This window comes from Aquarana catesbeiana, linkage group LG03 (assembly GCF_042186555.1).
Source record: "Aquarana catesbeiana isolate 2022-GZ linkage group LG03, ASM4218655v1, whole genome shotgun sequence".
Taxonomy (NCBI): domain Eukaryota; kingdom Metazoa; phylum Chordata; class Amphibia; order Anura; family Ranidae; genus Aquarana; species Aquarana catesbeiana.
Window position 1 is genome coordinate 141,808,315 of NC_133326.1, and position 15,128 is coordinate 141,823,442.

At 44.3% G+C, this 15,128-nt stretch overlaps 1 protein-coding gene across 7 annotated transcripts in view; it reads left to right on the forward strand.

Moving 5' to 3' along the window:
• AHCYL2 (adenosylhomocysteinase like 2) overlaps positions 1 to 14,918 on the forward strand; it is a 146,627-nt gene extending 131,709 nt beyond the window's left edge. For all 7 annotated transcript variants that reach the window (XM_073619343.1, XM_073619345.1, XM_073619344.1 and 4 more), the window contains exons 15-17: positions 1,347 to 1,425; positions 1,513 to 1,633; positions 10,647 to 14,918. In XM_073619343.1, the coding sequence (XP_073475444.1) occupies positions 1,347 to 1,425; positions 1,513 to 1,633; positions 10,647 to 10,653 (207 nt within the window). In that variant the 3' untranslated portion in view covers positions 10,654 to 14,918. The remainder of the gene's footprint in view (positions 1 to 1,346; positions 1,426 to 1,512; positions 1,634 to 10,646) is intronic.
• The last annotated feature ends 210 nt before the right edge of the window (positions 14,919 to 15,128 follow it).

Here is a 15,128-nt window from a genome sequence, read left to right on the forward strand (position 1 = left end):
TTCATGTAAACCAGTTTTTTGTTTAACATTCCTCATGCCACGGTTTGTAGAAAGAAAATGCCTTGGCATCCTGGCCCAACATGGCCAAAGTATTTGATATATGCAGCCTTCCCCTCTGCTCCTTTTATTTTTCAGGATCTAGTCTACTATTAATAAATATTTTGTATTTGCTGATACATTCACAGGGCTCTAAACAATTCTGGGCTATTGGTTGAAGGAATGGAGAGGTTTAAAGTGATTTAGCTGCTTACAATGCAGGCATTTGCTTTTTTCAATGAACATAGATGCAGTGGCTGTGTATGCTGCCTAAGTTGTATGTAGCCTTAGCTACATACAGTATACAGCGCTGTGTTCTGACCTTTGGAAGGGAACTTACCATACCGCTCTCAGATCAAAATAAAGTCTGGCTGAGCACTGCTCAGCCATTCACAGGAAGCCTAGCATTTTCTGAATGAATACAAAGCTTCCTCTGTTTCACTGAGGGGGAGAAGCCGACGGAAGACGTCACGATCTCTGCCTCAGCCAGAGGAAGCCTTGTATTCATTTAGAAAATACAAAGCTTCCTGTGAATTGCTGAGCAGCGCCCAGCCCAACTTGGTTTTGTTCCAGAAGCAGGACAGGAAGTTCCCGTACCCCAACCAGGAACACAGTGCTGTTTACTGTATATTGCTGAAGCTACATACATTTTATACACAGCAAATAGCCACTGCATCTCTCAATGAAGTAAAAAGTTTGGACCAGCTTGGTCCAAAAAAACCATATAAATGTCACTAAAAGCTGAAGATGAGCTTTAAAAAAAAAAAAAAAATGCTGCAGCTTAAGTACCTTAATTGGCATAATACCGTCATGTTTTTCTCCAGAAAAGCAACTCCAAGACTTGGGGGATGACAACAGGGATTAGAACTAGGAACCCTTCTTTCTCTTGTGCATTAAAAAATATATATGTGGGCGGATGGGTGACCCCTCCAGTCGCTTCTATGTGCTACTATAAAGCCCATTATAGAAGGGTTTAGAGAGATGTCGTGCTATAAGTCACATTGAGTTGAAACCCTTCCCTATTCCACCAGAGTTAGTATAGTTGTTTGTACGGGTTCACTGTTGCACTGATTTTTTGCTTGTGAGTGTTTGAGTTTACTTTGGGTGCTCTTGCTTCTTCCCACAATCCAGAAACATGCTTGTAGCCAAACTGACATGTCCAGCCCAATAGTATGAAGGCCCATGCTTGAATGACAGGGGTAGACATTTGCAAGCTGTCCTTTTAACGGACCTGATTTTAATGCTATTTTTTAAGTGTTATAGATGAGTTGCTTGTGTATAGGTGCAGAAAATAAATCTGTCTTTCTCAGGCACTGGCTCTGATTGAACTCTACAATGCCCCTGAGGGTCGCTATAAACAGGATGTCTACCTGTTGCCTAAGAAGATGGGTAAGTGTCTTGATAAAATGTTTATTAAAACTTAGGATTTGTAATTTTTATGTCTTTTTCTAAATGGATGGAATCTCTATCCTGTAGATGAATATGTGGCCAGCCTTCATCTTCCCACTTTTGATGCCCACCTTACTGAGCTATCAGATGAGCAGGCCAAGTACCTGGGTCTGAACAAGAATGGACCTTTTAAACCAAATTACTACAGGTATGTGCTGAGTGTTTAAATCAAAGCTTACATATAAAATATTGAACAGCTGATGTTATTGATGTGCTTTGGTGTTAATGAGCCTCATTTTTACTAAAATTGAAAATCTTGTTAAAGCATTGTATGACTGTTTATTGGTTACTAAACAGATTCCATATTCACTGCAATATGCTAATCAATATTTCTCTTTTGTTCATCGACTGAAACAGCACCCCCTTGATCTTGACCATTGGGTTATATCGCCTTCGCAGGAGTAGGACTAGGCAGAACAAAAAACATCTGGCTACGCCCATGGGCTGTCCTTAGTCAGTATATAACCCCCCTCCCTGCTCCTAGGTATTCAGTTTTTCTGTCTAGTCAGGAGTAAGGACCTAGTTGTTGGGATCTTTTGGTCCTAGCAAATTTTGCTTTTTGTCTGTCTTCCATACATTTTCTCCTCGAAGATCTACAATCAACTGCCGGGCTGGATAATATATATCCAGTAGTATCCCCTAGTCCAGCCAGCGAGCACGTGCAGACCGCAACTACGTGCTAGGTCGGCCGCGACATAGCTTTAACGGACGGAGCCTGGCCTGCGAGTTAAACTTCTCGGAGGGTCGCATACGAATGGGCTCTGCTCCGAGTCCCTTGACCGACAGCCCCCCACTTCGGTGGCGAGAAGTTCTGTCTGGAGGGTCACCTGCATCGGGATCAGTAAGTACAGACTCCCTCTCCTCCTTTGTGTGCTTTGGGGCAGACGCGGGTACCGTCCAGGGATGGTCGGACCTGCCTGCAGAATCCCTCCTCCCATCCTAAAGTCCCTTAGTTAAGCTGGGCTTCCCCCTACCCCCACGGATTGGTGCGAGTCCCAGGGCAGGCAGCAGGGACCCCTTGGGGTCTTCCCCGCCATTCCCCTTCTGCAGTGGTGTGTGTTCTGCCCTGACGGTATTGGGGGGGGGGGGGGTTACCAGTGCAGAGGATGCAGCGGAGACCCCTAGGTGCATGCCTTGCTGTGTGTGCAGTGTGAGGTAGTGTGCAGTTTGTGGGTCCCAGCGTTGAGAGTGCATAGTGGTGTCCCCTTAAATGTTCACCCAGCCTGGTGGAGTATAGTACCTTCTTGGAGGGGGGTCCCCTTGCAGAAGGTGCAGCGATGTTGAAGGCACAGAGGATCCTGGCAGCATGATTTAGCATGTCAAACGACTGGCGCCCATGTTTGGGAGTATCGGCCCTTTTCCCTTGGTTTGGCTGGTCTCTGGCAGCGGCCATGTTTGTGTAGCCGATGACATCATGGCGGCCATTTTTCCTTATTCTAAGGAGACGGCTGGAGTCTGGTGGAGATGCTAGGGCTCCTCCCTCCTCCTTCCTCTTCTCCTCTTCCTGCTCGGGATGGATGAAAAATAGATGCCGACCATTGGTGTTTGCTGGGTCCCAATTACGGCGCTCTTCCAGCTGGGAGGGCGAGTCTTTTGGGGGACCTTGTGTATCTCCCTCTCTGCTGATGGGTACCCTGGCTATTGGGGGTGTCCCTTGGTGCCAAAGATTCCTTTGTACTACAGGGTCTTCTTTCCTATGGAGCTTCAGGGTCACATCTCACCCACTGATCCCCTCATGGAGGTGGCAGGTTCCTCGAAACCCCAGCTTCCCATGGTTGCGCTGACGGCGGTCCTTGAGTCATTGGTAGCCCGGGTGGAAGTAGCGTGTGGGCAAAGACCCAGGAGGAAGCGCCCCCTGCCTTCCCCTGCTCAATCATCTGATTCTAAGCCTGATGCCACCGGGGACGTGGCCCGTCTAAGTGGGTTTAATACCTCGCCCCCTGACCCGTCCGATAGTGAGGATGAGTCCTCCTCCGGTCTCAGCAGCGAGTAAAAAAGTGCTGGTGGACGCACTTGTTACCGCGGTGTGGGAGATGCTAATGATGGAGGATGTGGCTGTGTCCTTTGGTACGCATAAGTCATCACGCACACCAAAGGTTTCCTTATCTGCCTTATTTTGATGGGTTGTTCCCATTCCTTACAGATAAACCTAAGTTACCCTTTGTGGTTCCCAAATGTTTCTCAGTACGCTACCCCTTTTGAAGAATCACTTTTAAAAAAATGGACTACCCCACCAGAGGTGGACCCTCCTATTTCCAGGTTGAATAAAGCAACCATTATCCCAGAGGAATCCCCATCTCCTTTAAGGACCCAACTGACAGGAAAGCAGAGACTGTGGCACACAGCATGTTTTACTATGGCTGGTTCGGCATTACGACCCATTCTGGCCTCAGTCGCAGACCCTAACTAAACGGGCCAGGCTTTTGTGGCCTGGACTGGGTAATGAGCAGGTTCCCGCCGCTTATGTTTTAGCGGACCAGTTGGTCCATGGGCCGCAGTATATTTGTGATGCAGCTCCTGTGCTGTCCAAGCTTTCTGTTTCAGTGGTGGTGATTGGATGTGTGCTGTTGCTTAAGAATTGGTCGACCAATCCTCTAAGAAAGCTCTCATTGATCTGTCCTTTCAAGGTGACCGCCTGTTTAGGGCTACCCTGGATGACATCATTAAGGGCGTCACGGGGGGGGGGAGAGTACCTTCCTGCCTCAATCGAGGAAAGGGAAGGAGCCTCGTCGCAGACAGAGGCCTTCCTTCTCAGCCCATAGGAAATTTTTCCGGGCTCCCAGGAAACGGATCTCTCAAGTCTTCCCCGGGAAGTTCCAAGCAATCTTGGTCTGGTAAGCCTAGAGCAGGCTTCTCTGGATCCACTGACAAGACTTCTTCAGCATGAAGGTCTGTCTGTCCCCCCACCCCATTGCTGGGGTGGGAGGACATCTTCACTGGTTTCCAGATTCATGGACCTCCTTCGTGAGCATCAAGGGGGTCCACGAATTGAACTTTTTGGGGATACCAAAGGACGACAGAGTTTGTCCACCTCGGGGGGGGCCCTGTGTCTCCTAGTGCGGGTATAATTCCTGTAAAGTTTCGGGTGACTTCTGGACTACCCAAGGTCCCCTCTAGCCCCTTCCAGGAAATTGGGTTACCTGGGTCTGACTCTGGAGTGAATGCTGACCAGGTTAGTAGTTTTTCTTAAACGTCGGCCCCTTCAGCAGGTTCAGCTCAACAGGAAGTAACTGAGGCTTGTGGCAATTTTGCGGGTTCCTCTGGTAGATGCTGCAGTCCTAGTGACAGTGTGGGGCTAACACCTTGCTCTTCTGTGGTGCCTGCAAAGGACCAAGGGTGAAAGTCTTCTGGTCAGTCTGGTGGCCGTAAACATCCCTTGAAAGCTACCTCTCAAAAGGGACCAGTTGTACCGAGGGCTGAGCTTCCATCCTGCTGTACAGTAACTGGTTTTAATGGCCTAGCCATTGAAAGTCAGGTACTGAGAGATAGAGGTCTGTCAGGATCAGTGATCCCTACTATGGTGAAGGCAAGGAAGTCGACTTCTAGTAAGAGATATACTATCTTACGTGGAAAGCGCACCTTTCTTAATGTGAGTCGATTGGCATTCATGCTCGATTCTTTTCTGTGGCTCGGATCTTAGCTTTTCTTCAACGGGGCATTAAGCAGAAGTTTGCCTTGAGTACCAAGAAGGGCCAGGTGTCTGCCTTAGCAGTCTTCCTTCAGTGACCCCTAGCCACTCACTCTTTTTAGTTCGTACCTTCATTCAAGAAGTCCGGCATGTGGCTCCACTGGTACGGTCTCTTTTGCCTCCATCGGATTTATACTTGGTACTAGCTGTTCTCCAGAAACCTCCTTTGGAGAATTTTCAGGAAATTCCCTTACTTACTTTGTCCCAGAAGGTGGCATTCTTGGTGGCTATTACCTCGGACCGCAGGGTATCAGAGTTGGCGGCATTATCCTGTCATAGTCCCTGATTAGTAATCCATAGGGATAAAGTGGTTCTTTGTCCCTGTCCGTCATTTCTGCCTAGGGTTGTCTGACTTACATTTGAATGAGGACATTGTGGTGTCTGTGTCCCAAGCCAGCTCATCCCAAGGAATTTGCTTTGTGTACCTTGGATGTGGTTCGTGCAATACGAGTGTATCTGGCAGCCACTGAGTCCTTCCGGAGGTCAAACTCATTTTTTTTTTGTTACACAGGGACCGAGGAAAAGGGCTGCCGCTTCCTTGGCTACCATCTCCAGATGAATCAGACAGACTGACTCGGGCCTATTCTGTTAACGGTCAGCATCCTCCTTTCCCTGTCACGGTGCATTCTACTTGGACACTTAGTATTTCTTGGGCCTTCTGTCATCAAGCATCAATATCACAGCTTTGCAAGGTGGCCCCTTGGTCGTCAGTGCATACCTTCACTAAATTCTATAAAGTAGATATTTTGGCATGTGCAGATGCTTCCTTTGGTCGCAAGGTTTTGCAGGCTGCTGTTTATAGAGTGGGGTCTTGAGGGGTGTTTTTTCTTCAAAATTTTAATTTTGAAAGACCGTCTTGACAAACTGGAGTCATTATTAAAAGCTTCCTTTTCTTTGGCCAGTTCAGCTATTCAGCCAGCTGTTGCAGCAATTGGTATCTGCCAGTATGTAAAGGATCAGGTCAGACGGCCTGACAGGCCTAACCAGGATGATGATCTTGCTGAAAATAAGACAGATATTCCTTGAGCACTGTGTTTTTTGCTGTTGATGCCTTAAAGGATTCAATACAGCAGGTTTCTAGTTTGGCTCTGTCTGTACATATGCACAGACATTTGTGGCTGAAGAACTGGCAGGTTTCCCCTTTCATGGGGAACGTTTGATTTGGACAAATATTTCCAAAAGATTTCTGGAGGGAAGAGCTCTTAACTTCCTGTTAAGAGAAGCACCAGGCGTCCCCCACTTAAAACCTCAGGGATTACTTCCTCAGTTGTCTCAGTGCTAAGGTGGTTCCGCCAACAGGGCGTTAGATCCAGGGGCTAGGCCAGGGCCAGAAAAAGCCCTGTGTCCAAAGCTCTTCTAAACCCCATACCAAGCCCTCCTTTTGAGGGGATGCCCCCACTCTATCAGGTGGGGGGAAGGCTGCTGCACTTTGCGAACATTTGGAGAACAGTGGTTCAGGACAAGTGGGTCACCTCGACGATATCCCGCGGTTACGAGCTGGAGTTACGGGGGGTTCCCCCCTCAGGTTTCTAAGATCCAGCGTTCCCTCGGATCCTCCAAAAAAACCTTGCTTTTTCAGGCACTGCATCATTAAATGCATCAAGGAGTGATTGTAGAGGTTCCTGTATCCGAAAGGGGCACGCGGGTTTCATGCAAACTTGTTGTTAAAAAACCAAACAGGGACACAAGACCCATTTTGGATCTAAGATCCCTGAACCAGTATCTACGAATCCAGTCTTTTTGGATGGAGTCTGTCCGCTCAGTTGTAGCCTTGCTCCAGATGGGAGACTTTCTAGCTTCCATCAATATAAAGGTATTTACACATACCTATCTTTCAGCCTCATCAGAGGTTCCTGCGATTTGCAGTAGGGGAATGTCCTTTTCAGTTTGTGGCTCTACCCTTTGGGCTTGCCACAGCTCCCCCGGGTGTTCACAAAGGTCGTAGCACCAGTACTGGGTCTTTCAAGGGCCCAAGCGATCTTTGTGCTCGGGTATCTGGATGACCTCCTGCTCAGATCACTCACTACAGGCGCTAGAACAGCAATAACCTGCACAGCGCGGCATTTGGAAAGCTTAGGCTGGGTCGTTGAATACCGAAATGTCAGCCTTGAGACCAGCTCAGTCTGAAGTATTTAGGTCTGATCCTAGATACAGTCCAAGCAAGGTCAGATAAGGGGCACAAGACAACCTTCCATTCGGCTCTGTATGAGTTCTCTTCGATGGATGGGGTCCTTCAGTGCCCTATACCCAGTTCCATTCCAGACCTATACAACAAGACATCTTGTTGGCTTGGAACAGAAGAGGACAGGCCCTGGATTATCCAATGTTCTTATCTCCTCGGGCAGGCTTAAGCCTGAACTGGTTGTTGCAGGATCAGGACCTGCGAAAAGGAAGAGCCTTCCTCCCGGTAACTTGGAGAGCACTGATAACAGATGCCAGTCTCTCAGGCTGGGGAGCGACCCTAGAGGGGCTCACAGCTCAGGGGCAAGGACAGAACAGATCCTGCCCATCAACTTCCTGGAGTTACGGGCAGCACAGCTGGCCATACGGTCCTGGACGGTGGAGCTTCAGGACTGCCCTATCGGGGTTCAGTCCGACAATGCCACTGCAGTGGCCTATATAAACCACCAAGGCAGTACCAGGAGTCGTTCAGCTCTGAAGGAGGTGAACCACATACTAGCCTGGGCAGAAGGACATGTGCAGATTCTATCGGCAGGCCATATCCTGGGAGTAGAGAACTGGAAGACAGATTATCTCAGCCGCCAGCAGATCTGCACAGGGGAATGGTCCCTACAACCAGGGGTGTTCCAGGAAATTTGCCAGCGTTGGGGATGGCCAGAGGTCGACCTATTCGCATCCAGGTTCAACAAGCTACAGCGGTTTTGTGTCCCGAACAAGGGATCCTCCAGCAATCGAAGCAGATGCTCTGGTAGTTCCATGAAGCCAGTACTTCCTGGTTTATGCTTTTCCCCCCAGTCCCGCTCCTTCCACATTTGTTGGGCAGGATTTAGAGAGGGGGTTCCAGTCAGGCTGGTGCCACCAGCCTAGCACACAGGGCCTGGTTCCCGGAGATTGTGAGACCGACAAAGATGGGCCATGGACTTTTCCACGCCGCTCCGATCTACTGTCCTGAGGGCCTTTATTCCGACCCAATTTACAGTCTCTAAATTTGACGACATGGCTATTGAAGCCATAGTGTCGAAGGACCATGGCATTTCGGGACCAGTGGTGTCTACCCTAGTGAATGCTAGAAAAGCTGTCACTAGAAAGATCTATCATAAGGTCTGGAAGACTTGTATTGCTTGGTGTGAAGCCAGAAAATGTCATCCTCGGAAATATGTGATTGGGAGAATTTCTTTTTTCTACAGTCAGCTGTGGAAATCAGATTGGCTTTGAGTACAATCAGAGATCAGATTTCGGCCCTATCAGTATTCTTCCAAAGGCCTTTAGCCTCCCATTCACTGGTCCGAACCTTTATGCAGGGGGCAACTCTCTTGCTTCCCCCCATTAGGTCACCTATGTGTCCTTGGGACTTGAACTTGGTGCTGTCCTTGTTACAGAAACAACCACTTGAGGCCATAAAGGAAATTCCATCAGACTTGCTTTCACGCAAGCTAGCCTTCCTGATGGCCCTCACCTTGGCTAGAGCGGTGTCGGATTTGGTGGCCCTTTCATGCAGGGAACCATACTTGATCCTTCACCACGACAGGGTCGTGTTACGACCTGTGTCAGTTTTTCCTTTGAATCGGGACATTATTTTGCCTTCTTTTTTCTCTCAGCCTCATTCGGCGGAATGGAGACGTCTGCATTCAATCGTTGTTGTCTGGGCAGTCAAGGTTATTTGTCTAGATCTGTGGAGATCCGAGGATCAGACTACTTTTTTGTTTAGCAAGAGGACCCAAGAAGGGGTAGGCAACTTCCATTGCCAATTGGGTCCGTCAATTGGTCATTCAGACCTATGGTCTGAAATGTAAAGCTCCTCCCTTTAGGGTGAGAGCTCATTCTACCAGGGGAATTGGAACCTCCTGGGCTTTTTGCCATCATTGCTATTGTTTGGCAGGGTGTCTCCCTCCCATCAAGGCTATTGCTTTGGGACATCCCAGTAGGTTATGAAAATTAGCCTAACTCTGTGTCCCATGATGTATAAAAAAGAAAACAGGATTTTTTTTGTCATACTTGCCTGTAAAATCCTTTTCTTTGAGTACATCATGGGACACAGAGATCCCTCCCCTCTTTTTTGAGGATTCAGTGCTTGCTACAAAAATGATGTACTTCTTGTATGAGAGGGGTTATATAGGGGATCACTTCCTGTCTAAGACTTTGTCTACCAGTGTCCATTCACCTAGAAATGGCGTATAACCCAGTAGGTAATTAATATTAGCCCAACTCTGTGTTCCACGATGTATGAAAAAAAGAATTTTTCAGGTAAGTATAACGAAAAATCGTATTTAAAAAAAAAAAAAAAAAAAAAATTGCCTTTGATAGACCACTGCGCAAATACCATGTGACATAAAATATTGCAACAACCGCCATTTTATTTTCTAGGGTCTCTGCTAAAACAAAAATATATAATGTTTGGGGGTTCTAATTGATTTTCTGTTTTACAGCTTCCTATAAATCTTTATTGAACATCAAATGTTTTGTTTTTTTTTTTCTTATGCACTATGGTGGTGTAGGCAGTCAAATATGATTTAACTTTAGCTTGCACTTTGTTCAGATGGCATTATTTGCAATTACATTAGATTTATCTAATTTATATTAAACCGAGGGTTCTGAGTTTTAATGAATGTAATCAATCTGCATACTATTCCCCCCCCCCCTCCATAGTGTATAGCAGTAGGAGGACATGGTGGAGGCAAGTGTAATTTGCCACTCTATATACACCCACATTGTGACTCTTAGTTTTGTGGGCTGAACAGATAAAGGAGGAAATTAAGAGCTTGAAAGGGTCCTGAAATATGAGCATGCTCCGTAGAGGACACCAGCTGGTCTTGGTGGGGACAGATGAAGGCAGGCTCAACCAAGTATTTTTCACAAGATAGGGCCAAGTACCTTCGCAGTCTAGTGAACCTGATATCTGCTGCAGTTTAGCCTTATACTGTAACTCCGAGTAGTTACACTTGGTGGACTTTGATACCCCCTTCCTAATCGGTGTTCTCTTGCCTGTCCCCACTCCACCAAGTCTTTGCTGTGCTGCCTACTTGGTGGTCTGGTCTGTCTCCGCCATTGTGCGCCACAAGCACCATTCAGATCATTGAGGAGTTTATTAAAATTCATGGAGACTGAGGCACTCATGCACAGAAGAAGGCCCCAACAGTGAAGATTTAAGGAACAGTGCTATGTTGAGCAGACCACCCAGTGAAGAGTTGTCAAAACAGACACAGGGAATGAGGGTGGGCATTGGAGCTCAAATAAAACTCCATTAAAAGTGCATTTCCCCTTTGACTCAATTTTTTGTTTTTTCCTCTTTTAGGTATTGAGTTCATGCGAATTCTGCAATCAAGGAGCTATTGGAAAATGGGGAAATCTGGAATAAAAATAAGAAAATTTAAGCTTTTCACAGCCACTGTACAGCCAGCTCTTATGTCAAGAACTGGACTCTCTGCCATATTAGTAAACATTTTATTTATTACAGAAAAGCCGCCTAGAATAGACTTTACCTGCTCTCTGTGCTAGCCCACAGTTTGCTGGGTTATGGGGGGAGCTGTGCCTGTAAGACTGTAGCGGTTACCCCCCCTCATGCTGTACTTACAGGCTTATAGCAATCTCTTAACACTGCTTATCCCAGCAGCACGTGGGAAGGGGAACAAGTTAACTAGCATGAAATCTGAATTTAAAAATGAATTTATTTTGCATTAACTTGCATTTTTATTTCTCTTTTAATATTGATTTACCTGAAGGATGCAAAGCGTGGATGTCTTAATGAAACATGTAAAAGTGACCTAAATCTATTTTATTGTGGTTTTCAATAGTGATAGTTTTTGTTTTTCCCCTCTTTTGTCAAAAAATGATGATCCTATTAATCTGCTGCTGTAATAATTTCAAAACAATAGGACACTAAATAGCCGTTCACTAAACTGTGATTGCTGCTAGCAGCTATCTAAAATTGTCATCTAAAAGCTGGTTTGTCTCTGTAGCCCCACTGCATTATCTGCACACCCTAACTGCATTGCTTTTTTTTTTTTTTTTCCCAACAAAGGTTTTTGGCTTGTATTCCATTAATAAGGATGAATCGATGAGAGGTTTTATATCAAACATGCTGCTCCATTGTACTGGGTGTACCTTTATGTGCAGTGATACTTATTAATATTGAATAAAAATGTCCTGCGAAGAAATTAGTGCAGTACAAAACAGTTTTCTAATATGTGTTTGATTATGCAGAAATCGGTCTGCATTGTGTAAGGTTGGTGTCAACTGATGCTCTTTTAAGACTTTGTAAGGTATCTGTTGCTTATGGATGCAGAGAAGATCCTAAGACCTTATGCACACTGGGTGTTCGAGACTTTGATATTCAGATGTAGGCGGTAGGCACAGATGCACCATCCTTCCTTGCTCCGGGCAGCCTGTTAAACTCAGAGGCTGAAAGCTGCTGTGGCAGGGCGCTGTACTGAGTGGTACAAATGCTTGGGGGCAGTCTGCTCCCAGGGAAGAATGCTAGGAGCACAGACTTCTGGCATTCCAAGCATTAATTCCCAAGTGCTTACTGCCCCTAAACATTAGTACCACTATTTACAGCGCCTAGCTGCAGCAGCTTTCAGCCTCTGCGTTTTGTAGACTGCCTGGCAGTGAGGCTGGATGGTGTGCTGGTATGTAATGCATGGGAGCTAGATGCACAGTGTGCATGAGGCCTTAGGCTCTTGTGTCAATGTCACCAGGGAAACAAGTTAATTGTATAAAGTTTGAAATACATAGTTAAGACCTTTTATTAAGGCGTGAAGGACACCATTTTTATTTTATTTTTTTCCTCTCATTGATTCATTGTTTAGTCTGGTACTTGAACTCTACAACAGAGCAAGCCTGTTAATTCTATTGCTACCATGTAAAATAACTGTATTAGGCTAAAAGTAGGTTAACAGAAGTACAAACTACATGCTGCTGTAATTGAAAGGAAAACTGAGCACCAGTGTATTGTGGTACTTGTACGTAAAGCTGCATTTACATGCTAACTTGTCCAGTCACTTCTGTATACAGCATGGCAGTGTTTAATCTCAAGCTTCTAGTAATTGGCAAGAAGCAGTTTACATCCCACTGATTCTGTGCATTAAATCAGAGTTGTTTGGGCTCATGCACACAGGCGTTTTCTTCATTTACTCTTTATAAGTTTTCTATGAAAGCAAAAAAGGAGGACTCCAGTGTTGCAATGGGCAAAACTTTTTTTTCTGTGCCATGGCTTTTCTGATTTATATTAGAAATGCTTCATTGTGCAGTTTGCTACTGTGTTTGTCTGTCATCGCTTGTTAATGTTGTATGCACTAACATGCAAAATATAGAAGTGCACACCAGCCAGTAAAGCACTGTCACTGGGTTACTCAGTGTATATGGACACTTTAATAAAAAAGGTATGTCAATGATGGTGCACTAATGCAAAATCATTGTCTCCTGCAATGAAGTTTTAAAGTCTCTAGAAACACATGTTTCAGAGAGCCCTATAGTTGACTTTTTTTTTTTTTCTTTTCTGTACCCAGAGTCCCCTGGCTGAGTCATGCACATAGGCTATTTACATTCCCTCATTAAGCTGTGAATCCCAAATTTCTTCTCCAGGAGACACCAGTGCAAGATCCAGTAGACAGCTCTCTTTTAATAGCCATTTCACTTTAAGCTGGCCATAGACTGATTTAAAATTTGGCCTGTTCGATCAATGTTTGGCTGTCCCCTCTGGACAGAAGACAATCAATTGATTGGCTTTTGTTAGAGACATGCTGGAAAACATTTGTTGATCAATGGCTTTATCTGCTGATCGTTGTATTCTGACAGTGCAGGTGCAGGAGTCAGAATACAATGTCCTCAGAGAATCTACCCATCCTTCTCTTTGTGGGGGATAGAAGATTCTTCTTTTTTTTTCTTTTCATTAAGCTGAATGAAAACGAGTCTATGGCCAGCTTTAGACTGAAAATCCAGAGTTTTCCTTAAACTTTTAAATAACTTATTGTAACCTTTTTAATTTTCTTTCACAAAACATTTAAATACATATATTTGATTACTCCTGTTTTCTGACTACTTTTGATTTTATGTATACAGATCCAGCATTTTTTTTTTTTTTTTTACTGCATATTGCGGTTTACTGCTGCTAAATAACCACTGTATCTTGAACTGTTGTAATCTTGTGCTGTGCAGAGGAGAACATTGCCTCAGTACATGTGTGTGTGTATATACACAAACATTTACAGCATAGCTGTATATATCTGTCCTATATACGCACATAATATACTTGTAAAATTGTGCAATTTTCTTATTTAAAACCTGCTAGGAGGTCAGTCTCTAATTTTGCCATTTTTGCTAAGAGTAGAAACATTTGTGTCTAGTGCTTGTACCACAGAGGTAAAGGTTAGAGTAAATATGGATTTCTAAAACACATCAACGTCTAAACTGTGTGGGTGATTTGACATCCTGTTGGTATTCCCTTTTGAAATCAATGTTTTTCAACGGAGGTGATTTGCCAACAATACATTGGATCTCTCCCATGTTCTCTGTCACGATCACTATTCTGTAAGTGACAGTTCTTGTAAGCAACACTGACAGTGGAGACAGCTTCTGGATATATATATATATATATATATATATATATATATATATATATATATATATATATATATATATATATATATATATATATATATATATATATATTTTATAACTATTAGATGAATTTAATCCGTTAACTACCTCCATGAGTAATCACTGAGGCGTATGACATTTTTTGCCTAAAGTAGGCTTCATACTAGCGGGTTAAACAGCTTGGCCTGACTTTTTGATGTATTCTCACATTTGGCAATGCAAAGCTACACATTACCAAATCTAGATTTGATAATAAGTAAATGGCGTTAAATCTACAACTTACAAAACGAGTTAGTGTAATTTTGGTTCAGCCCAGGGAAAGCTGCTTCACTGCCATGTTTTTTCAGCAATGCAAGGAACTATGTGTAAAATACCGTAATCCTTGGCAGAATATTTGCTTTTCTAACAGTAAACTAAAATCTCGTTGCTAAATGTTACGCAATTTTACATAGTTTATTCCTTGCATTACCCTATGTAACAAGCACATATTTTATAAGCTGGCTCACCAACCCCTAAGCCAGCCTGTATTGTGGACAAACACTCCCAAATTTTCATTAGAAAATTGCAGTCTGTTAACAGCTCCAGCTTTTCTTAATCAGCAATGTCTTGTTTCAGTAATTTACATTTCTTTGTATAGTTAAGAATGAACGCTATCCTTCCAGACTAGCTGGATATAAGATACCAGCAAAACTATATACATTTAAAGTAAAATTTAACCCATTACTCACTGATAGTATACAACTTATGCTGTTGGTCAAGCCTGCAATGCACAATCCACTGTAGACTTTATCACCAGCATCTGAAGTGTTGGACAGTATGTATTTATTGACCTGTACTGCAGTATGAAAATGCAGTGTTCAGAAAGGCAGTCTCCAAGAGTCTTTTACATTTTTTAACGTATGAGTGATTGTATTAGATCAGCAATAAGGAATCTGTAATCTTAAACATGAATAAAATGCTATCAAATAAATCTGTTAAGTGTATTGTTTCTTTAAGCGCAACTGGCAAAATAAAAAAATTAAATGATGCAGTCTATTAGTGTGTCTTGAGAAAACATTTTTAAGTTGTGGAGAGTGAGGAAGGGTTAGACCCTCTGTCAAGTTTACGGTTTGTGACCCATTTTGGGAGTGTCACCCTTGTTTGTCCTGGTGACAAATAGAAAGGTGAAAGACAACATTTT